This window comes from Grampus griseus (genome assembly GCF_964374135.1).
Source record: "Grampus griseus genome assembly, chromosome: 5".
In the NCBI taxonomy this organism is placed as follows: Eukaryota; Metazoa; Chordata; class Mammalia; order Artiodactyla; family Delphinidae; genus Grampus; species Grampus griseus.
The window spans coordinates 94,934,829-94,959,025 of NC_138998.1; the positions used below are offsets into that span (position 1 = coordinate 94,934,829).

Genomic DNA, 24,197 nt, shown 5'->3' on the forward strand with positions numbered 1-24,197 from the left:
CGCGAGTGTGAGGGTCCGGCACCCTCCTCCCGGACGCCGCTCGCGGGCCCAGCCTAGCCCGTGCCCGGCGGCGGAGCAGCTGCCAGGCGGAGCCGAGAGGGTGGGGGACGCGAAAGGAGCCGCACTTCCCACAGGAAGGAGGCCGGGGAAGCTGGGGGCGGGCCCTGGCCCGGGGTGGGGCGAAGGGGGCTTCGCCGGGGGCCGGCCCAGCCGCGGGGAGGGGCCGGGACGCGCGGGGTGCGCTGGGCCCGCCTCCTTCGGCGGCGCGGGAGGCGGTGGCTTCTTCCCTTTGCGGACGCCTTTGGGCGGCCGTTGCAGGTGCAGTGTGTGTGCGTTTAAAAATTCTGTTTGTGCGGATGGTTTGGGAGCGGCGCGGTCCGCCCAGAGCCCGGCCGCTTTCTGCAGTGCGTTCCGCTAGGGTGTTGGCCAGCGGGTTTGAGCTTCTGCTGATCCGCTTGCCGGGGTTCCTCTTTGTGCTACTGCGGCGTGAATAAGGAATCATACAGTTGTGTGCAGAAGTGATTTCGAGTGACTGTGTGGAAACAGTCATTTGAGCCTAGTTTTTAGGACAAGAATTTTAAAAGCAGGTACTCTCAATTCTGGGTATTTTAATATTCTTCCGTTTGCCGTAGTGAAGAGCGATTTGGACACTGTGAGGCACTGTGTATACCCCAGAAAAGATGAGGTTTCTGGGACTGTTATGGTTCGGGAGTGTGGCTTTAAAGTTTGACTCCTTGGGAACCAGGTTAGGGAAGGAGAGAAAGGGTCCTTCGGGTTTTTGTTTTTGTTTTTTACCGTCCTCACTCTCCAAAAAGTTGATGAATATTCAAATCGTTTATAATTTGTAAAAGTTTGCAGGCCTATAGAATAGGTTTCGTCAGGAACGATTCCGTATGGTTCTGCAGAAATTAACTTATGGAACTTAATCTGTGAGTAAGGAAGTTAGACTACTGAATATGAACTTTTCTGGACAGGTCTTTTTGCATCTTAAATAATTTTTTCGTGTTTTCAAAAACAGTCCAGCTCTCTATATTCTTCTTAAAAGCTTTTCCTTATTTTATATTTTAAACCAATATCTGACTTAAATTCCTATAGCGACATGACTGAAGGGTAAATATGGAGTAATTGCTGCATTTTGTTAGGATTGATTTGGTCAGACATAGTTTTGTTGAACAAATGTCTCAGGTTTAATATTTTATGACATGTTAAAACGATAATTATAGCTAAAGATAACACGGATCAAGCTTTTACATGCAGGCATAGTGCTGAGCACTTAATTTATTTTTACATAGTATTTAATCCTCATCAAACCTTGTAAGATGGAAACATTTGTCTCTGTTTTACAGATGGGAAAACTAAAAGCACCAGGAGCTGACCTTTGGGATTTCAAACTTTTCTTAATCACTATTATATGGTGCTAAATGGGCTTAGTGTTCAGAATTTTCCTTCCCTAAATTGATTATCTGTGAGTGATAATCTAATCCAGTATTTTGTTTGTTTGATTTTTGTTTTAGTGTGCAGTGTCTTAAAAGACAAAAAAAAAAAACCTGGGACTGTGTTGATGTTTATTTTTTTTAACGAGAGATACATTTGTGGATAAGTAGACTTTTGAAGTCCTTAAATGTCCAGAACAGCTGTTCTCTAAATTTGGTACTAAACCCCTGAACAGGGAGGCCCTGAGATCCTTTCAGAGAATCCCCAAAGTCAAAATTATATTCATAATAATACTAAGGCATTATTTGCCTTTTTACTTATTGTATCACAAGTATACAGTGGCGTTTTCCAGAGGTTACATGACATGTGATAATATGGCAATAGATTGAATGCATATATGATAATCTGTCTTCTGTTAAACCACGCATTAAAAAGACTTGCAAAAGGGGCTTCCCTGGTGGCGCAGTGGTTGAGAGTCCGCCTGCCGATGCAGGGGTCACGGGTTCGTGCCCCGGTCCGGGAAGATCCCACATGCTGCGGAGCGGCTGGGCCCGTGAGCCATGGCCGCTGAGCCTGCGTGTCCAGAGCCTGTGCTCCGCAACGGGAGAGGCCACAACAGTGAGAGGCCCACATACCGCAAAAAAATAAAAAATTTAAAAAATTAAAAAAAAATTTAAAAAAGACTTGCAAAAATGTAAAGTAGCACACTTTTCTCACTAATTTTTTTATGTTTTGGTAAATAGTGTTTTTCGTATAAATGCTATTTTTGTTAATATGTAATGGGTTTATGATACTATTTTATATCATTATTTTTATTATTTTAATATTTTTTCATTTAAAATGAGAATTCATAGCATCAGAGAAGTTTGCCCTCGATTATTAGCTATTCATTTTGATGTTTATTACATTAACACTTTGCTCATTTTACTTGTTTGTTATAGGCCTATTAAAATTATCAACACTGGGGACTTCCCTGGTGGTTCAGTGGTTAGGACTCCACGCTTCCACAGCAAGGGGCGTGGGTTCGATCCCTGGTTGGGGAACCAAGATCCCGCATGCTGCTTGGGACTGCCAAAAGGAAGAGAAAAAAAAAATTAACAACGCTGCATAGACAGAAAAATAAACATTCTTGGACCTGGAACTGATAGCTGATAAAACATTCTTAACTGTCAGTTTTTAATGTGTCATACACTACAAATGGACCCTTTTTATAACAAACATACTCCAAAGCCCTGTAGATGTTTATCTGGGAATTAATAAGATCTAATCAGTGTAGATGCCAAGAAAAAAACGATTCCAAAGTCAGGGGTAGTTTACTGGGATTTATTATTTATGCTGCTTTTTCTAGAATGTTGCCATCATAAGCAATGCCATTATATCCTGGTAATCAAGCAAGTTTGTAGCAACTTCACTTGTTTGAGCACCGTGAAAAACTGGCTCAGTGCCTAAAGTTGACATATAGCAAATTTATTTCAGAACGTAAAATGTTAGTAGATAGTCTCACCCTCTCAACCCCTTATTTTATCCTGTATTATAGTTGTATGCTGGAGTTTCAAAATAAATGACTCTCTCCCCTGCCTCAGTCAAATGCTGACTTACGGGGATCTACAATTAATGCAAAATGTGAAGAGAAAATTAAATTAGTAGGAAAAAAGATTAAACTACGAAAATTATGTAATAGGTTAAATTAGCCACCTGCAGAGGTTCCTACCCTAAGAACTGATTTGTTTTATGGGGATAAATTGATGCTGACATTATCTAATCTAGAAGAGGAGGGTGTAATTTCTGAAAACCCAGCAAGAACTGGGTCTATGTTAATACAGCTATAACTGATCACTTTGTAACCTCTTTGAAAAAAAATCTGAATGACTAATATGTGTGGAGAAATAGAAATAGGAGCCACTATTCTCTGGATCTCATCACTGATAGGGAGGGAGGGAGGTTCTTGAACAGCTAACAGGAGCAAATTGTTCAATTTGGCAGATCTCCGGAGTAAGGGTTCTCAACCCTGGACAGTTTTGCCTCCCAGGGAACATCTGACTATGTCTGGAGACAATACTGGTTGTCATAACTGGTGGTGGTGTTTGAGGGGCTGCTCTTGACGTCTGGTTAGGTGGAGGTCAGGAATGCTCCTAAACATTCCACAGTGCACAGGACAGGACAGTCTACCCACCTCTCCCTGCCCCACAAAAAGAATCATCTGGCCCAAAATGTCAACACTGCTGAGGTTGGAAAACGCTGCTCTAGAGTGAGAATCTGTTCCTCGAGTTGTTTTATCAGAGGTTGTTTACCCACTAAGTCTATGCTCAGTAAAGAACCTTTTAATGCTAATTTGGTATTTTATGTGGACTTTCTTTTTGGGGGGAGGGGCTGCATTGGGTCTTCGTTGCTGCGTGCGCTTTCTCTAGTTGCGGCGAGTGGGGACTTCTTTTGGTTTCAGTGCACAGGCTTCTCATTGTGGTAGCTTCTCTTGTTGCGGAGCACAGGCTCTAGGCGTGCAGGCTTCAGTAGTTGTGGCATGTGGGCTCAGTAGTTGTAGCACATGGGTTTAGTTGCTCCGCAGCATGTGGGATCTTCCTGGACCAGGGCTTGAACCTGTGTCCCCTGCATTGGCAGGTGGGTTCTTAACCACTGTGCCACCAGAGAAGTCCCCTATGTGGACGTTTTTATGGAGGTTGACCATTGAGCATCATTTAATGCTTACGTAGTAGTTACCTTGTCTCAGACACTGTTCAAAGTGATTTATAAATATTAATATTTTATCATTATAACATGCTGTGAAGGTAAGTGCTCTTATCCCCATTTTGGCACAGAGAGGTTAGGTGACTTGGACATGGTCACAAAGCTAGTCAGTGGATTCAAATTTTCCTGCATAAAGTAATTTCTACCCCTTGTGGTAATTACCCACTCTTAAAATAGTAAGTTAACTACCTTTACACATTTATGTCTTTTCAGTGATTAATTTGAGTCAGATTCTTTCAGCTTAATCAGCTCTGGGCAAGCTAAAGAGGTCAGGTTCATGAATCTGTAAAGCTAGATTTAAGATGCATCCCATCAAAACACTAACACTAGAGTTAAAGAACTCCTAAAATATGATAGGATGATTTTTTTCAGACAGTTGATCGACTGTCATACATTAATATCTTTTTTTCTATAAATTTATTTATTTTTTTATTTTTGGCTGCGTTGGGTCTTCGTTGCTGTGCAGCGAGCGGGGGTTACTCTTCGTTGTGGTGAGTGGGCTTCTCATTGCAGTGGCTTCTCTTGTTGAGGAGCAAGGGCTGTAGGCACACGGACTTCAGTAGTTGCGGCACGCGGGCTCAGTAGTTGTGGCACTTGGGCTTAGTTGCTCCGCGGCATGTGGGATCTTCCCGGACCAGGGCTTGAACCTGTGTCCCCTGCATTGGCAGGCGGATTCCTAACCACTGCACCACCAGGGAAGTCCCGAGAATATAATTTTCCGAATTCATTAGTCCAGTGTGTACTTCTTTTAGTAAGTATGGGATATCATACAATTTGAGGAATATTGCTTAAATACTATCTGAAGGTTGATGTGCAAGTAATTTGGTATAATTTATCATCTTGAAACTCTTTTCAGGAATTTTCTATATACCTCTGTATCATTTTAGCTAATTAACAGCCTTTTCATTGGCATTTTACTTGGGGATTGTGGGGGAAGAAGTTTCTGTCACAGGGATTGATAAATGTGTTCCTGGGTAAGTAGCATAGTATCCTGAAAGTCACATGACTTCTGGAGGCCCACTTATGCAGTTTACTAGGTGTGACTTTGGACAGGTTACCTCTTAGGGCTTCATTCTCCTTGTCTGTAGAATGGGAATTAATTGGTCCTCCCTTACAAGTATGATGGAGAGGGGGGAGTGTGTGTTAAGTGTTCCTCCCTGCTTCCTACCCCATCCCAACATATTGAGTTGAAAGTTGAAATTCAAGGAGCTTCCCTGGTGGTGCAGTGGTTGAGAGTCCGCCTGACGATGCAGAGGACACAGGTTTGTGCCCCGGTCCGGGAAGATCCCACGTGCTGCGGAGCGGCTGGGCCCGTGAACCATGGCCGCTGAGCCTGCGCGTCCGGAGCCTGTGCTCCGCGACGGGAGAGGCCGCAACAGTGAGAGGCCCGCGTACCGCAAAAAAAAAAAAAAAAGAAAGTTGAAATTCAAAGTAGGGTTTTATGAGTGGCTCGTGTATAATCAACTTTTGATAGATTGTGTATACTGTTATTTAATAAAACTCTAAAAGCTCATAGCTTTCAAAGACAAGAGATATATTTTACACTCATTACAAGTTTTGGTTGTGGTCCTTTTCAGGTTGCAGATTGGCTCCACCTGTTTTTTTCATCTACATTTCAGGCTAAAGGGCAGTATCCATCTGGAACATGCTGCTCTTTGACAGAGGGGACATAAGTCAGGGAACCGATGGCAAACATTGCTTCTTAAAGCTTCTGGTGACACATGGTATCCATCATATTCATTCATATTCCATTGGCCAAAGCTAATTGCATGGTGAAGCCTGATGGTAGTAGGGTGGAGAGTTATTAGCGTGAACCACATTATTATATTACTGTTTATGAAGGTCAAAAACAGTTGAATATTGGCAATTTCATATAGTTCCTATTGCATGAGTGAGTTGAAACTCACATGGAGATGGATGGTGCTACATAATCATACAGCGAGTAAATGAATAACTAAGAGTGAACAACAAAACAGTCTACTTCGGCATGGAGACAAATTGTCATTATAACATATCTTTGAAAAAAATGTATCTTAAATTCTAAATAATTCACTCTACATACTTTATGGGCATGTGTGTGTCTGTATACATGCACTTGAATATACATTAGTATACACAGATTAAATAATGAACAGTATAATCTTCAGTTTTCACATGAGAGCAGTATTAAATTTAACTAGTTAATTTTTGTTTCATTGTAGGTATATTAAAGCAAGTCAAAGATTACATTAAACAGTGTAGCAAATGCCAGGAGAAACTAGATCGATCCCGTCCTATATCAGATACTTCAGAAATGTTGGAAGAATTGGGACTAGACCTTGAATCTGGAGAAGAAAGTAATGAATCAGAGGATGACCTGAGCAACTTTACTTCGCCTCCAACTACAGCTTCCAAGCCTGCAAAAAAGAAGCCAGTATCCAAACATGAACTTGTATTTGTAAGTGGAACTTTCCATTCAGCTTAACATTGGTAACTAGTGTGTTAGTATTTATAGTCTTAACTGAATTTTTTCTTAAACCACTAAAACTGCTTCCCTTTTGGCACTGTCATTGTCATGTTGTTATATGCCCTAAAAGTTTGCTAATACTGCCTCTTCCTTAATCATAAGTATTCCTGTTGTTTCTTCTCATCAGAATGTAACTTGTTGGTTTGTTCTTAATTACTCCTCCTCTCTTCCTTTTAATAGTATATTGGTACAGGTAGACAGAATACATTTCTGGAAGCAGTCTCTGGGTCATGCAGCAAGGTAAAATTAAGCTGACTAGGTCTTTGTTTTTTGCCTGCATTAGTTTCTTATATCATCAAATAAATTTCTGACTAATAAGAGGAGGCAGCAAGAAGTGAGATGCAGATTTTCATTGGGTCAAGTAGAATGAACATAGCAGAAGACAGTGAGAACAACGTATCTTTTTATTGAAATACATAGGTAATAAAGAATATCAGGTTATTTCTTCATATTAGTGGAATCTTTTACAAGGGAATAATGTGTCTTGTTTTAAATTCTGTTAAGGGTAAAAATACAGATGATATGTAATGCAACTCTTGGTCTCAAACTTATTTTGATAGGTTGACACCAAAGGAGTGGTGAAACGTTCTTCTCCAAAACATTGTCAGGCTGTCTTAAAACAGCTGAATGAACAGAGACTCTCTAACCAGTTCTGTGATGTTACTTTGTTAATTGAAGGAGAAGAGTACAAAGCTCATAAATCTGTTCTGTCAGCTAATAGCGAATATTTTCGAGATCTTTTTATTGAAAAAGGAGCTGTTTCCAGTCATGAGGCAGTGGTGGATCTTTCTGGTAAGAATTTTCTGATATTCTTGTTTTTTGTTAATAAGTATATACTGGAAGAGGGGTGTGTATATCTTACAAACTCAGGTTTTATGCTCAAGTGAGAGAAGCCCACTTACAGAAACAGACTAAGCTGAACTGTAAGGTCCTTCCTTTTAGTAGGGTTTCCAAGATAGAGTTATGAAAAGGCTGTCATTTCCTATCACTATCCGTTAGCGGAGATGATTGTAGCAGTAGTAGAATTTCTGGGATTTACACTGTTAAAAACAGTTTGAGAGAAATCCATAATTGCACCAGTGTTATTACACTAAGTAAATATATTACTTTAAAATTGACTGCCTGAATCTTATGTTGTGCAACATGAAATTGTAGAGCACTTATGTAGGTCTGTTGTTTTTCATTTTTTAAGATTAATAATCGTCATTCATTAGATTCGATAATCAAATTGTCAATATAGAATAATCAGAATTCCAGATGTGGTTTTTTCGTTTCTTTGGGGCTGCTGCTGTTGTTGTTATTATTATTAAATGAATAATTTGACTTTCTTTTGGCCTCACTAGAATTTATGTATTGGCTTAGGAGTCAACAAATGAAAATTTAGGAAGCATTAAAATAGGTAACCTTATTTATACATTTCCTCATAATATTAATTTGCTGTAATTCTTGAATTACTGACACCACTGTGTGAAATGTCATTTCCCCTTTCTTAAACAAAAAAATGACTTTATCCAGATATATAAATACTTACCTAGTTAACCACTGATCCTTTTCTACCTTATACTTGTTAAAACTCACCTTCTCTGGAAAGACAAATTCATATATTTTTCCTTAACAGTAGCTATATGTTTAATTACTAAAAAATATTTCTGAAGCATCCATTGTTTGCAAGGAACTGGCCTGGGCTATGGGGATACAGTGGTGAACAAAAACTTTTACAGAGCATAGAGTTGCATTACATCCTAGATTCGTGATATTTACTTTGGTGACTCAGAGGAGAAAATACATCTTATTCTGGGCCATCTGAATAATAAAACCTATCACAAGTGTAGTCTTGATGTGTTAGCTTTGGAATTTTTTCCTTATCTTTCATGCATCTTTTTTTTTTTTTTTTTTGGCGGTATGTGGGCCTCTCAGTGTTGTGGCCTTGGGCCCAGCCACTCCGCGGCATGTGGGATCTTCCCAGACCGGGCACAAACCCGCGTCCCCTGCATCGGCAGGCGGACTCTCAACCACTGCGCCACCAGGGAAGCCCTCATGTATCTTTTTTTTTTTGCTGTATGCGGGCCTCTCCCACTGCGGAGCACAGGCTCCGGACGCGCAGGCTCAGCGGCCATGGCTCATGGGCCCAGCCGCTCCGCGGCATGTGGGATCTTCCCGGACTGGGGCACGAACCCATGTCCCCTGCATCGGCAGGCGGACTCTCAACCACTGCGCCACCAGGGAAGCCCCTTCATGCATCTTTTATGCATCTGAAGCAGAAAGAAGAGTGTGTTGCTCTTTTCCAGTTTCTCAGCAGCTTATAATAGCAAATGAAATGTCTGCCCCCAAATAACTGCAGCACAGCATTCTATTATTCCAACAAAATATCTCATTTATTCTTCATTCTATATGCTTATTTTTATATATTGTTCAGCAAATATGGTGTAAACCAATAGCAGGTGAAGTAGACATTGTTAAAAATTTTGTTTGATTTTTAAATATTTAGTAGACTAATTATAAAATATGTGTAATGTATAAAAAAGCAATGATAAATGACATCTGTTTTCTAATTACCTAGTTTAATGGTTGTTGAATTCATCAGTATTTTCCTTTATGTTGTTTATGCTTTAAAAAAAAATTCTTCCCTACTCAGTCGTAAAGATATTTTCATATACTGCCTTATAGTTTTCCTTTCATATTTAACTTTTAATCTATTTGGAATTTTTTTTTTTGATGGTGTGAGATAGGTGTTTGATTTCATTTTTTCCCATTTTGTTTCAGAACCATTTAGTGAAAACTCCCTTCTCTTCCTACCCATCAGCCATGCAAATTCTCTTAAAAAACACATTTTCACATGTTTGGTACTGATTATAAGCTTTTTTCCAGTCTATTGGTTGTCTCTTCTCACACTATTATTGCTTGGTCTTAATGACCTTAGCTTTATAATAATGAAAGTCTCCCACCTTAATTATTCAGGTGGGTCTTAGTTATCCATAACTCTTTGCTGTTCCATATAAACTATTAAAGCAGCTTGTCTGCTTCCATAAAAAGAAGAAAAATGTATTTTGTTAGGGATTACATCGAATTAATAAAGTTTTAGAGGTTTTTCCATAAAAGTCTCACACATCTTTTGTTAGATTATTCTAAGGTAGTTTATACTTTTTGATACTACTATAATTTGTTTTCTTAAAATTATATTATTTCTGATTTATTTTTGGTAACTGTTGATTCTATATACAGTAGTACTGAATATAGAATCAACAAAGTAGTACTGTATATAGAGTACTGTATATAGTAGTACTGTATATAGAATCAACAAAGAATCTATAGATAAATGTCTGAATGACTACTAGTCATTCAGACATTTATCTATACTCTTTGAGATTTTCCATATAAAACAAATACTGAATATATTAATATATTATCTGCTAATAGTAATTTTTTTTTCCCTACCTTTCCAGTCCTTATATTTTGAACTTTTTTTTCCTCACTTTACAGTGCTGTTTAGGACTTCAAAAGAACCCCAGCAGTTAAATAGAGGTAGTGATAGAGGGTTCATTTATTCCCATGGTAAAGAAAGACATGGGAATGCTTTTTTTTCTTTTTTAACCATGAAGTATATTATTTGGTGAATGTTTTAAATAGATAACCCTTTACCCCCTTTAACATTAAGGAAATTCCCTCTGAAATAGGTGTGGACTTACCACATACTTTTTCTGTATCCGTTGAGACCATCTTTTTTTCATTAACGTGGGAAATTACATTGGTTTACTAATGTTAACTCAATTTTTCATTCCTGAGATAAATCCAGTTTAGTCATAATATATCATCTTTTGTACAAACTGCTGTGTTTGGTTTAGAATGCTAATATTGTTAGACTGTTTCCAAGTGTATTCATGAGTAATTTTCCTTTTTCACACTGTTTCTGTCATGTTTTGATATCAGAGTTGGTTTAGTCTTATAGATTGTGTATTCCCTCCAATTTTTTACATTCACTGAAGTAGTTACTATGAGATTAGAATTATTTGTTTCTTGAATTTTTGGTAGAATGGTGGCTAAAATTGACTGGACTTTTGGGGGAAGATTTTTAGGTACTAATTCGACAAGTTTAATGGTTAGGGAATTCTTTAGGTTTTCTATTTCATCTTGAGTAATTTATAGAAAGTTTTGCCATAATATGTCCATTTCATCTAAATTTTCAAGTTTCTTGGCACAATTTTTGTTGGTGGTGGTGGTGGTGCCACGTGGCCTGTGGGATCTTAGTTCCCGACCACAGACTGAACCTGGACCCTCGGCAGTGAAAGCGCAGAGTCCTAACCACTGGACTGCCAAGGAATTCCAGCACAAAATTTTTTAATATTCTCTTCTAAATGCCTCCAGTGACTGTAGATTTGTCTCTTTCATTCCTTCTGCCTTCTCTCTCATTTCTGAATTTTTTTTACTAGAGGTTTACTGACTTTTTAAAAAAAAAGTTGGCAGACTATAACTTGTAGGGTGGCCCACTGCCTGCTTTTGTAAATAAAGTTTTATTGGGAGACAGCCACACCCATGTATTTATATATTGTCTGTGGCTGCTTTTGAGCTTACAAGGGCAGAATTGAATAGTTGCTACATAAACTAGTGACCCACAAAACCTAAAATATTTGCTTATCTTGCTCTTTACAGAAAAACTCTCCTAAGCCCTATGCCAAAGCATAATTTTTTAAATGTTAAAAACCTAACTTTTATGCAAATACTATAGTACAAGGTTTTATATGATTAATTTAGGAAACCAGTAAGATGTTAAAACTGTTTCTAATAGAATTCTGAAGAAAAGAATTGTATATATTGTCTTTCAACCAGAGGAATGAATTTGCTCAAAATGAGTTTGCTAACAGATTGGTTAATACTCTATAGAGAAATGAACTGTAAGTTTTGGAGTTATATTTCCTACCCTGATAGAAAAAGCTTCTTAATCTTTCACATTTCATTTGCATTTGCAATTACTTTTCTGTAAATTAATTTTTAGAGTTATAAAATAATCTAGTCAATAGCAGTCAATCAGTGGTGCCTGCTCAACACTACTTTTTTAAAAATTTTATTTATTTATTTTGGCTGCGTTGGGTCTGTTGCTGCGCGTGGGCTTTCTCTAGTTGCAGCGAGCAGGGGCTACTCTTTGTTGCGGTGCGCGGGCTTCTCATTGCAGTGGCTTCTCTTGTTGTGGAGCACAGGCTCTAGGCACACAGTCTTCAGTAGCTGTGGCATGCGGGCTCAGTAGTTGTGGCACATGGGCTCTAGAGCACAGGCTCAGTAGTTGCGGCACACGGGCTTAGTTGCTCCACAGCATTTGGGATCTTCCTGGATCAGGGCTTGAACCCGTGTCCCCTGCATTGGCAGGCGGGTTCTTAACCACTGTGCCACCAGGGAAGTCCCTCAACACTACTCTTAAAGAACACCTGACTACAAGGATATATTATACAGAACAGAAAATATAGCCAATATTTTACAGTAACTATAAATGGAACATAACCTTTAAAAATTGTGGAACACTATGTTGTATACCTGAAAATTATGTAATACTGTACGTACACTGTACCTTGATAAACAAAAACCCAATATTTTTGCCTGATAACCAAATTTTTCTTTATTGAAGTAGAGTTGGTTTACACTGTTGTGTTAATTTCTGCTGTACAGCAAAGTGATTCAGTTATACATATATATACATTCTTTCTTTCTTTTTTTTTTTTTTTTTTGTACGCGGGCCTCTCACTGTTGTGGCCTCTCCCGCTGCGGAGCACAGGCTCCAGACGCTCAGGCTCAGCGGCCATGGCTCACGGGCCCAGCCGCTCCACGGCATGTGGGATCTTCCCGGACCGGGGCACGAACCCGTGTCCTCTGCATCGGCAGGTGGACTCTCAAGCACTGCGCCACCAGAGAAGGCCCCTATACATTCTTTCTTAATTCTTTCCATTATGGTTTATTACTGGATATTGAATATAGTTCCCTGTGCTATACAGTAGGACCTTGCTGTTATCCATTCTACATAGAATAGTTTGCATCCGCTAACCCCAAACTCCCACTCCATCCCTCCACCACTCCCCCTCCCTGTTGGCAACTACAAGTCTGTTCTCTATGTCTGTGAGTCTTTCTGTTTCGTACACAAGTTCATTTGTGTCATATTTTAGATTCCACTTAAAACTGATATCATATGGTATTGTCTTTTGCTGTTTGACTTACTTCACTTAGTATGATAATCTCTAGGTCCAACCATGTTGCAGCAAATGGCATTATTTCATTCTTTTTTATGGCTGAGTAATATTCCATTGTATATATATGTACCACATCTTTATCCATTCATCTGTCAGTGAACATTTAGATTGTTTCTATGTCTTGGCTATTGTAAATAGTGCTGCTGTGATCATAGGGGTGCATGTATCTTTTTGAATTATAGTTTTGTGTGGATATATGCCCAGGAGTGGGATTGCTGGATCATATGGCAACTCTATTTTTAGTTTTTTGAAGAACCTCCATACTATTTTCCATAGTGGCTGCACCAATTTACATTCTCACCAACAGTGTAGGAGGGTTCCCTTTTCTCCACACCCTCTTCAGCATTTGTTATTTGTAGACTTTTTGGTGGTGGGTGGGGCGGTGGCACAGCATGGCTTGCGGGATCTTAGTTCCCTGACCAGAGATTGAACCAGCAGCGGTCCTCAGCAGTGAAAGCACAGAGTCATAACCACTGGACCGCCGAGGAATTCCCATTTGTAAGCTTTTTTTTTTTTTTACATCTTTATTGGAGTATAATTGCTTTACAATGGTGTGTTAGTTTCTGCTTTATAACAAAGTGAATCAGTTATACATATACATATGTTCCCATATAGCTTCCCTCTTGCGTCTCCCTCCCTCCCACCCTCCCTATCCCACCCCTCTAGGTGGTCACAGAGCACCAAGCTGATCTCCCTGTGCTATGCGGCTGCTTCCCACTAGCTATCTATTTTACGTTTGGTAGTGTATATATGTCCATGCCACTCTCTCACTTTGTCACAGCTTACCCTTCCCCCTCCCCATATCCTCAAGTCCATTCTCTGGTAGGTCTGTGTCTTTATTCCTGTCTTACCCCTAGGTTCTTCTTGATATTTTTTTTCTTAAATTGCATATATATGTGTTAGCATATGGTATTTGTCTTTCTCTTTCTGACTTACTTCACTCTGTATGACAGACTCTAGGTCCATCCACCTCATTACAAAGAGCTCAATTTCGTTTCTTTTTATGGCTGAGTAATATTCCATTGTATATATGTGCCACATCTTCTTTATCCATTCATCTGATGATGGACACTTAGGTTGTTTCCATCTACTGGCTATTGTAAATAGAGCTGCAATGAACATTTTGGTGCATGACTCTTTTTGAATTATGGTTTTCTCAGGGTATATGCCCAGTAGTGGGATTGCTGGGTCATATGGTAGTTCTATTTGTAGTTTTTTAAGGAAGCTCCATACTGTTCTCCATAGTGGCTGTACCAATTCACATTCCCACCAGCAGGGCAAGAGGGTTCCCTTTTCTCCACACCCTCTCCAGCATTTATTGTTTCTAGATTTTTTGATGATGGCCATTCTGACTGGTGTGAGATGATATCTCATTGTAGTTTTGATTTGCATTTCTCTAATGATTAATGACGTTGAGCATTCTTTCATGTGTTTGTTGGCAGTCTGTATATCTTCTTTGGAGAAATGTCTATTTAGGTCTTCTGCCCATTTTTGGATTGGGTTGTTTGTTTTCTTGTTATTGAGCTGCATGAGCTGCTTGTAAATTTTGGAGATTAATCCTTTGTCGGTTGCTTCATTTGCAAATATTTTCTCCCATTCTGAGGGTTGTCTTTTGGTCTTGTTTATGGTTTCCTTTGCTGTGCAAAAGCTTTGAAGTTTCATTAGGTCCCATTTGTTTATTTTTGTTTTTATTTCCATTACTCTAGGAGGTGGGTCAGAAAGGATCTTGCTGTGATTTATGTCATAGAGTGTTCTGCCTATGTTTTCCTCTAAGAGTTTGATAGTTTCTGGCCTTACATTTCTGGCCTCTGCATCTGTTGAGATGATCATATGGTTTTTCTCCTTCAATTTGTTAATATGGTTTATCACATTGATAGATTTGCATATATTGAAGAATCCTTGCATTCCTGGAATAAACCCCACTTGATTATGGTGTATGATCCTTTTAATGTGCTGTTGGATTCTGTTTGCTAGTATTTTGTTGAGGATTTTTGCATCTATGTTCATCAGTGATATTGGTCTGTAGTTTTCTTTCTTTGTGACATCCTTGCCTGGTTTTGGTATCAAGGTGATGGTGGCCTCGTAGAAGGAGTTTGGGAGTGTTCCTCCCTCTGCTATATTTTGGAAGAGTTTGAGAAGGATAGGTGTTAGCTCTCCTCTAAATGTTTGATAGAATTCACCCGTGAAGCCATCTGGTCCTGGGCTTTTGTTTGTTGGAAGATTTTTTTTTTTTTTTTTTTTTCCAGTACGCGGGCCTCTCACTGTTGTGGCTTCTCCCGTTGCAGAGCACAGGCTCCGGACGCGCAGGCTCAGCGGCCATGGCTCACGGGCCCAGCCGCTCCGCGGCATGTGGGATCTTCCCAGACCAGGGCACGAACCTGTGTCCCCTGCATCGGCAGGTGGACTCTTAACCACTGTGCCACCAGGGAAGCCCTAATAGTCTTTATTTTAAAGTCTGCTTTGTCTGATATGAGAATTGCTACTCCAGCTTTCTTTTGGTTTCCATTTGCATGGAATATCTTTTTGCATCTCCTCGGTTTCAGTCTGTATGTGTCCCTAGGTCTGAAGTGGGTCTCTTGTAGACAGCATATATATGGGTCTTGTTTTTGTATCCATTCAGCCAGTCTGTGTCTTTTGGTGGGAGCATTTAATCCATTTACATTTAAGGTAATTATTGATAAGTATTGTTCCTATTCCCATTTTCTTCATTGTTTTGGGTTTGTTATTATAGGTCTTTTCCTTCTCTTCTGTTTCTTGCCTAGAGAAGATCCTTTAGCATTTGTTGTAAAGTTGGTTTGGTGGTGGTGAACTCTCTCAGCTTTTGCTTGTCTGTAAAGGTTTTAATTTCTCCATCAAATCTGAATGAGATCCTTGCTGGGTACAGTAATCTTGGTTGTAGGTTTTTCTCCTTCATCACTTTAAATTTGTCCTGCCAGTCCCTTCTGGCTTGCAGAGTTTCTGCTGAAAGATCATTAACCTTATGGGGCTTCCCTTGTGTGTTACCTGTTGTTTTTCCCTTGCTGCTTTTAATATGTTTTCTTTGTATTTAATTTTTGACAGTTTGATTAATATGTGTCTTGGCATGTTTCTCCTTGGATTTATCCTTTATGGGACTCTCTGTGCTTCCTGGACTTGATTAACTATTTCCTTTCCCATATTAGGGAAGTTTTCAATTATAATCTCACATATTTTCTCAGTCCCTTTGTTTTTCTCTTCTTCTTCTGGAACCCCTATAATTCGAATGTTGGTGCGTTTAATGTTGTCCCAGAGGTCTCGGAGACTGTCCTCAGTTCTTTTCATTCTTTTTTCTTTATTCTGCTCTGCAGTAGTTATTTCCACTATTTTATCTTCCAGGTCACTTATCCATTCTTCTGCCTCAGTTGTTCTCCTATTGATCCCTTCTAGAGTATTTTTGTTTTTTTGTTTGTTTTTGAGGTATGCGGGCCTCTCACTGTTGTGGCCTCTCCTGTTGCAGAGCACAGGCTCCGGATGCGCAGGGTCAGCAGCCATGGCTCACGGACCCAGCCGCTCTGCAGCATGTGGGATCTTCCCGGACCGGGGCACGAACCTGTGTCCCCCGCATCGGCAGGTGGACTCTCAACCACTGTGCCACCAGGGAAGCCCCCTTCTAGAGTATTTTTAATTTCATTTATTGTGTTGTTCATCGTTGCTTGTTTCATCTTTAGTTCTTCTAGGTTCTTGTTAAATGTTTCTTGTATTTTCTCTATTCTATTTCCAAGATTTTGGATCATCTTTACTATCATTATTCTGAATTCTTTTTCAGGTAGACTGCCTATTTCGTCTTCATTTGTTAGGTCTGGTGGGTTTTTATCTTGCTCCTTCATCTGCTGTTTGTTTTTCTGTCTTCTCATTTTGCTTATCTTACTGTGTTTGGGGTCTCCTTTTTGCAGGCTGCAGGTTCATAGTTCCCGTTGTTTTGGGTGTCTGTCCCCAGTGGCTAAAGTTGGTTCAGTGGGTTGTGTAGGCTTCCTGGTGGAGGGGACTAGTGCCTGTGTTCTGCTGCATGAGGCTGGATCTTGTCTTTCTGGTGGGCAGGTCCACGTTTTGTGGTGTGTTTTGGGGTGTCTGTGGACTTACTATGATTTTAGGCAGCCTCTCTGCTAATGGGTGGGGTTGTGTTCCTGTTTTGCTAGTTGTTTGGCATAGGTTGTCCAGCACTGTAGCTTGCTGGTCATTGAGTGAAGCTGGGTGCTGGTGTTGAGATGGAGATCTCTGGGAGATTTTCACCATTTGATATTATGTGGAGCTGGGAGGTCCCTTGTGGACCAGTGTCCTGAAGTTGGCTCTCCCACCTCAGAGGCACAGCACTGACTCCTGGCTTCAGCACCAAGAGCCTTTCATCCACATGGCTCAGAATAAAAGGGAGAAAAAGTAGAAAGAAAGAAAGAGAGAAAGAGAGGAAGGAAGGAAGGAAGGAAGGATAAAAGAAAATAAAGTAAGGTAAAATAAAATAAAGTTATTAAAGTAAAAAAATATTTTAAAAAATTTTTAAGTAGAAAAACAAACAAAAAACTGGTCGGATAGAACCCTAGGACAAATGGTGAAAGAAAGCTACACAGACAAAACCTCACACAGAAGCATACACATACACACTCACAAGAAGAGGAAAAGGGGAAAAAATAATAAATCTTGCTCTCAAAGTCCACCTCCTCAATTTGGGATGATTCGTTGTCTATTCAGGTATTGCACAGATGCAGGGTACATCAAGTTGATTGTGGAGCTTTAATCTGCTGCTCCTGAGGCTGTTGGGAGAGATTTCCCTTTCTCTTCTTTGTTCTCACAGCTCCCAGGGGCTCAGCTTTGGATTTGGCCCCGCCTTTGCATGTAGGTCGCTGGAGGGTGGCTGCTCTTCGCTCACACAGGACGGGGTTAAAGGAGCCGCTGATTCGGGGGCTCTGGCTCACTCAGGCCAGTGGGAGGGAGGGGTACGGAGTGCGGGGCGAGCCTGCGGCGGCAGAAGCCAGCGTGACGTTGCACCAGCCTGAGGCTCGCTGTGCGTTCTCCTGGGGAAGTTGTCCCTGGATCCCGGGAACCTGGCAGTGGCGGGCTGCACAGGCTCTCGGGAGGGGAGGTGTGAACAGTGACCTGTGCTCGCACACAGGCTTCTTGGTGGCGGCAGCAGCAGCCTTAGCGTCTCATGCCCATCTCTGTGGTCCGCGCTTTTAGCCGCGGCTCGCGCCCGTCTGTGGAGCTCCTTTAAGCGGCGCTCTTAATCCCCTCTCCTTGCGCACCAGGAAACAAAGAGGGAAGAAAAAGTCTCTTGCCTCTTCGGCAGGTCCACACTTTTTCCCGGACTCCCTCCCGGCTAGCCGTGGTGCACTAACCTCTTCAGGCAGTGTTCAAGCTGCCAGTCCTCTCCCTGCGCTCTGCTCCAACTGAAGCCAGATCCTCAGCTCCCAGGTGAGCTGACAAGCCTCTCGGGCTGGTGAGTGCTGGTCGGGCTGGTGAGTGCTGGTCGGCAACGATCCTCTGTGCGGAAATCTCTCTGCTTTGCCTACTGCACCCCTGTGGCTGCGCTCTCCTCAGCAGCTCCAAAGCTCCCCCCGCTCCGCCCCCCACAATCTCCGCCAGTGAAGGGGCTTCTAGTGTGTGGAAACCTTTCCTCCTTCACAGCTCCCTCCCACTGGTGCAAGTCCCGTCCCTATTCTTTTGTCTCTGTTTATTCTTTTTTCTTTTGCCCTACCCAGGTACGTGGGGAGTTTTGTGCCTTTTGGAAGGTCTGAGGTCTTCTGCCAGCGTTCAGTAGGTGTTTTTTAGGAGTTCCACGTGTAGATGTATTTCTGATGTATCTGTGGATAGGAAGGTGATCTCTGCGTCTTACTCTTCTGCCATCTTTCCCCTCCGAGCACCCATTTGTAAACTTTTAATGATGGCCATTTTGACCAGTGTGAGGTGGTACCTCATTGTAGTTTTAATTTTCACTTCTCTAATAATTTAGCAATGATGAGCATCCTTTTTTTTTGTTTGTTTAATATTTATTTATTTGGCTGTGCCAAGTCTTAGTTGCAACATGCAGGATTTTTAGTTGTGCCATGCAAACTGTTAGTTGCAGCATGTGGAATCTAGTTGCCCAACCAGGAGTCAACCCCAGGCCCTCTGCATTGGGAGTGTGGAGTTCCAGCTCCTGGACCACCAGGGAAGTCCCTTGAGCATTTTTTCATAAACTTATTGGCCATCTTTGTGTTTTCTTTGCAGAAATGTCTCTTTAGTTCTTCTGCCCATTTTTTGATTGGGTTGTTTGTTTTTGTTGAATTGTATGAGCTGTTTGTATATTTTGGAGATTAAGCACTTGTCAGTCACATCTCTTGCAAATATTTTCTCCCATTCCATAGATTGTCTTTTCATTTTGTTTATGGTTTGCTTTGCTATGCAAAAGCTTGTAAGTTTAAGTCCCATTTGTTTATTTTTGCTTTTATGTCTATTGCCTTGGGCGACTGACCTAGGAAAACATTGGTACAATTTATGTCAGAGTATGTTGGGCCTATGTTCTTTTCTAGGAATTTTAGGGTGTCATGTCTTTTTTTTTAAATAAATTTATTTATTTTTGGCTGCATTGAGTCTTCGTTGCTACGTATGGGCTTTCTCGAGTTGTGGCGAGTTGGGGCTACCCTTCGTTGCGGTGCACGGGCTTCTCATTGCAGTGGCTTCTCTTGTTGTGGAGCACAGGCTCTAGGCACGTAGGCTTCAGTAGTTGTGGCATGCAGGCTCAAATAGTTGTGGCTCACAGGTTCTCGGGTGTAGGCTCAGTAGTTGTGGCGCATGGGCTTAGTTGCTCCGCGGCGTGTGGGATCTTCCCGGACCAGGGATCAAACCTGTGTTCCCTGCATTGGCAGGCGGATTCTTAACCACTGTGCCACCAGGAAAGTCCCGCCCCTTTTATTTTGATTAAAATGTTTTCCAGAGTGTGTGTATGTGTACATAAAAAGGCTAGGAGTAAAAACAAAATATCAAAATTATCTTGTGGCAATAGGATTATGAGTGGGTTTTTTTTTTTTTTCCCCGGTACGCGGGCCTCTCACTGCTGTGTGGCCCCTCCCGTTGCAGAGCACAGGCTCCGGACGCGCAGGCTCAGCGACCATGGCTTACGGGCCCAGCCGCTCTGCGGCACGTGGGATCCTCCCGGACCGGGGCACGAACCCGTGTCCCCTGCATCAGCAGGTGTACTCTCAACCACTGCGCCACCAGGGAAGCCCCTATGAGTGGTGTTTTTATCTTATTTTCTTTCGTGTTTTATAGCATTTTACAGTAAACATTTGACTTGTATCTTTGGGAAAAAATGGTTTTTGATATTTAAAGTTACTTGGAGCAGAGTTATTTCTTTCATGGAAAATTTTTCTTATGACTTCAACTTAGAAATTAAAAAGGTACTAGGTAAAAGACCAAAATACATTATTTTGTTGGTATCTGTTGCTTTTTTTTTAAGAAATATTCTTTCTTACCTCAACCTTATTTAACCCGGTTTTATAATTTGTAGCAGTATTAATATGACTTTAGCCTGGTTGATTATCAGCTTTCCTAGGAATGGCTGAATTAGCTATGATGGTCATGTTGATGTGTAGTCTCCCCAGCTTTCAACCTGAATCCTAATAGATCTCACAGTTTAAGGTTTCCCTGTATGCTTGTTACTTGTTTATCCACTATTTGCCTATATAAAAGGACCACATTTTATGTATCTTGAGTCAAAACTGAAAAACACAGCAAACATGAGTTTTTTGGTTTTGGGGGTTTTCTGGCCATGCTGCATGTCTTGCGGGATCTTAGTTCCCTCACTGGGGATTGAACCCGTTCCCCCTGCAGCAGAAGCGCAGAGTCCTAACCACCGAGCCAGCAGGGAATTCCCAAACATGAGTTTTTAAAAGGTTGCTTTGGCTCCCTGTATTTTAATAAAATATCTCTTAAGATAAATTATTATATGAGAAAAGCAAGGCACAGAAAAGAATGTGTAGTATAACACCTACTATAAGAAGGAGGCATAAGAGTATTTGTTTGACTGTATAAAGACTCTAAAAATCTGTACAAATTCTTAATCATTCTGGTCATGGAGATGGAGTTGGACTTTTCACTGTGTAATCTTCTGATATTTGAATCATGTGAATTTTAAAAATGGGTTTCGAAAGTGAAGTACTGAGAACTTAGAAATAAACTGATCTTATTTTCTCACATAAAATGAGAACCTAATACCTCATGTGTATAGTAATTGTCTTATTCCTTAGAACAAAGATAAGCAAACTATAACCCAAAGGCCGCCAGTCCTCCTTTCCCTCCCTTTTTCTGAATAAAGTTGTATTGTACCATAGCCATGCCCATTTGTATACATATTATAATATATGGCTTCTCTTTCCAGCTACGATGGCAGAATTAAGTAGTTGCAACAGACACTTTATGGCCTGCAATCTTTATTATCTAATTCTATACAGAAAAATTTTGCTGACCCTCTGCTGTAGACCTTGTTTTAAAGTTTTTAATAGTAGAACCCTCTGTTTACAGTCAAATTTTTATATGGACTTCTATTATTAAAATATACAGCTATACTTATTGCAGTGAGGTTAGGGGACAGGTTGGTTGAACCCTGCCTACTCACCTGCCTCCCTCTCTTTTTTTACCCTCCATTCTCCAGCAGATGATTCTTGAGGGGAATTTGAGGAACCCCCGGGGTTCTAAGGAGTACATTTTGAAAATGACTGCCTTACAACAACTCTTTGAGGCAGTAAGTGTGATATTATTTTCTATTTTAGGTATTGAGAGACTCGGCTCATAGAAGTTAGTTAGTCAAGGCTTAATAAGCAACCAGAACTCAAAACAAATCCAGGGTATTTAATTGCAGAATAAATGGTCATATTTGCCTTTATATTCTATTTTATATTGTCATAATTATACAGTAATTGTTTCTACAAGGTGTTTTAGTGGTGATTTGACTTTTTTGTCTTTCATCTTTCTTGTTTCGCATAGGCTTTTGTAAGGCAAGCTTCCTTCCTTTACTGGAATTTGCCTATACTTCTGTGCTAAGTTTTGACTTCTGTAGCATGGCTGATGTAGCCATCTTGGCTCGTCATCTTTTCATGTCAGAAGTTTTAGAAATCTGTGAAAGTGTACATAAACTAATGGAAGAGAAGCAGCTAACAGTATATAAGAAGGGTGAGGTACAAACAGTTACATCTACACAGGACTTAACAGAACAAAATGGAGGTACAGCACCTCCTGTGGCTAACAACGAGGGAACCACAACAACTTTATCCACTGAACTTGGGGATTGTGAAATTGTACTGCTGGTGAATGGAGAATTGCCAGAGCAGAATGGAGAGCTAGGACAACAGCCTGAGCCCCAGGTTTCTTCACAGACCGAAGCTGCTCTGTCACCTGTAGGCTGTGTAACTGATTCCCATCCTGAAATGGAGTCTGTTGATTTAGGAACAAAAAACAGCCAGACAGAACTAGAAACTTTAAACAGCAGAGAAGATGGCACAGTCTCTAATACTCATCCTAAGCTTTCAAAAGAGAATGTAATCAGTAGCTCTCCAGAAAACAGTAATATGGGAAATGATACAGCAACAGAGGATATCTGTGCTGAAGATATCTCAGAGCATAGGCAGAAGCTTGGCCAGTCTTTAAAAAATCAGGAAAATCTAGTTGAACCGACAGCACAGACAGACCATAGTCCCGATGATGATGATACTTACAGAAGCAGGCTTCGGCAGCGTTCTGTTAACGAAGGAGGATATATCCGACTACACAAAGGAATGGAGAAGAAGCTGCAGAAACGGAAAGCCATTTCCAAGTCAGCAGTTCAACAGGTATGATGAAAAAAGAGTTTACCTTTGTAGTTTTAGCTTTAAGTTGAAAACATTCTGCAGTTAAACTTATGGTGATAATTATCTTGGGGGGAAGGGGAGTGGATGCAGGAAAGCAATTTAATGTTTTAAATACCAATATTAAGATAATGTGAATTTGAGATAGTTAATTTATTTAGATTGTGTTTTCTGTTCTTTAATTAGGTGGCTCAGAAATTAGTTCAAAGAGGAAAAAAGATGAAACAACCAAAAAGGGATGCTAAAGAGAATACCGAAGAAGAAGCATCCCATAAATGTGGGGAATGTGGAATGGTTTTTCAGAGACGATATGCTCTTATAAAGCACATACTGAAACATGAAAGAGCTAGAGATTACAAGTGTCCAGTAAGTATCTGGAAAGCTAATTATAGATGGCTATAACTTCATTATAAATAGAATCCAATTTACTGCTTCATTTTTATCCTGCCATTTGTGTTCTCTCTTCTCTCTGTCACCCTTACATTGCCGTAAGAGTTATCTTCTGATTTGTACATGTCATGTTCTTGCCAAAAAATATTTACCTCTGCTGCTTCTTGATACCCTAGTAAGACAACAGTAAAACGATCTTTTTAAAAAGCTCATAGAAAGGAAAAGAACAGGAGACCTTAGCAACTAAATTCTGGATTCTGATAAATAGATGGAGTGGTTTTTGTTTGTTTGTTGGCTGCCCCATGCGGCATGCGGTATCTTAGTTCCCCAACCAGGGATAGAACCTGTACCCCCCTGCAGTGGAAGCACAGGGTCTTAGCCACTGGACTGCCAGGGAAGTCCCTAGATGGAGTCATTGATTCAGCAGATTTGAAAGGGCTCATTCCCAGGCTTTCAGTGTGGAAAGCTAAGAATCAATCTAAATTGTATTGCAGAACTACCAAAAGGCTCAGAAATTAATGGTACTAGCTACCTTGAAAGTAGAGATGAGTCTGGTTGTTAGAAAGTCTGTTTTGGTTTTTTTTCTGGCTGCGTTGGGTCTACATTGCTATACATGGGCTTTCTCTGGTTGCGGCTAGCGGGAGCTACTCTTCATTGTGGTGCGCCGGCTTCTCACTGCGGTGGCTTCTCTTGTTGCAGAGCATGGGCTCTAGGTGCGCAGACTTCAGTAGTTGTGGCGCACGGGCTTCAGTAGTTGTGGCATGCAGGCTCTAGAGCACAGGCTTAGTAGTTGTGGCACACAGACTTAGTTGCTCCACAGCATGTGGGATCTTCCTGGACCAGGGCTCAAACACGAGTCCCCTGCATTGGCAGGCGGACTCTTAACCACTTTGCCACCAGGGAAGTCCCTAGAAAGTCTTTCTAAGAAGTAAGTAAATCACTACCACCATGCCTTCAGCCAAAGATTCATCTTCTACTCTCTGAAAAAGATAAAACCCACCACTGCTCTAGGGAACACTGTGAATAATGAGGGTGAATGTACTATATACCAAACAAGGGAAGGTAAAA

At 40.8% G+C, this 24,197-nt stretch overlaps 1 protein-coding gene across 1 annotated transcript in view; it reads left to right on the forward strand.

Annotated features, from left to right (window-relative positions):
* Window positions 1-24,197, forward strand: part of ZBTB11 (zinc finger and BTB domain containing 11) — a 35,385-nt gene that overhangs the window by 651 nt on the left and 10,537 nt on the right. Inside the window, exons 2-5 of the mRNA XM_082655203.1 lie at window positions 6,378-6,613; window positions 7,243-7,474; window positions 21,883-22,724; window positions 22,926-23,105. Of these exons, the coding sequence (XP_082511329.1) occupies window positions 6,378-6,613; window positions 7,243-7,474; window positions 21,883-22,724; window positions 22,926-23,105 (1,490 nt within the window). The remainder of the gene's footprint in view (window positions 1-6,377; window positions 6,614-7,242; window positions 7,475-21,882; window positions 22,725-22,925; window positions 23,106-24,197) is intronic.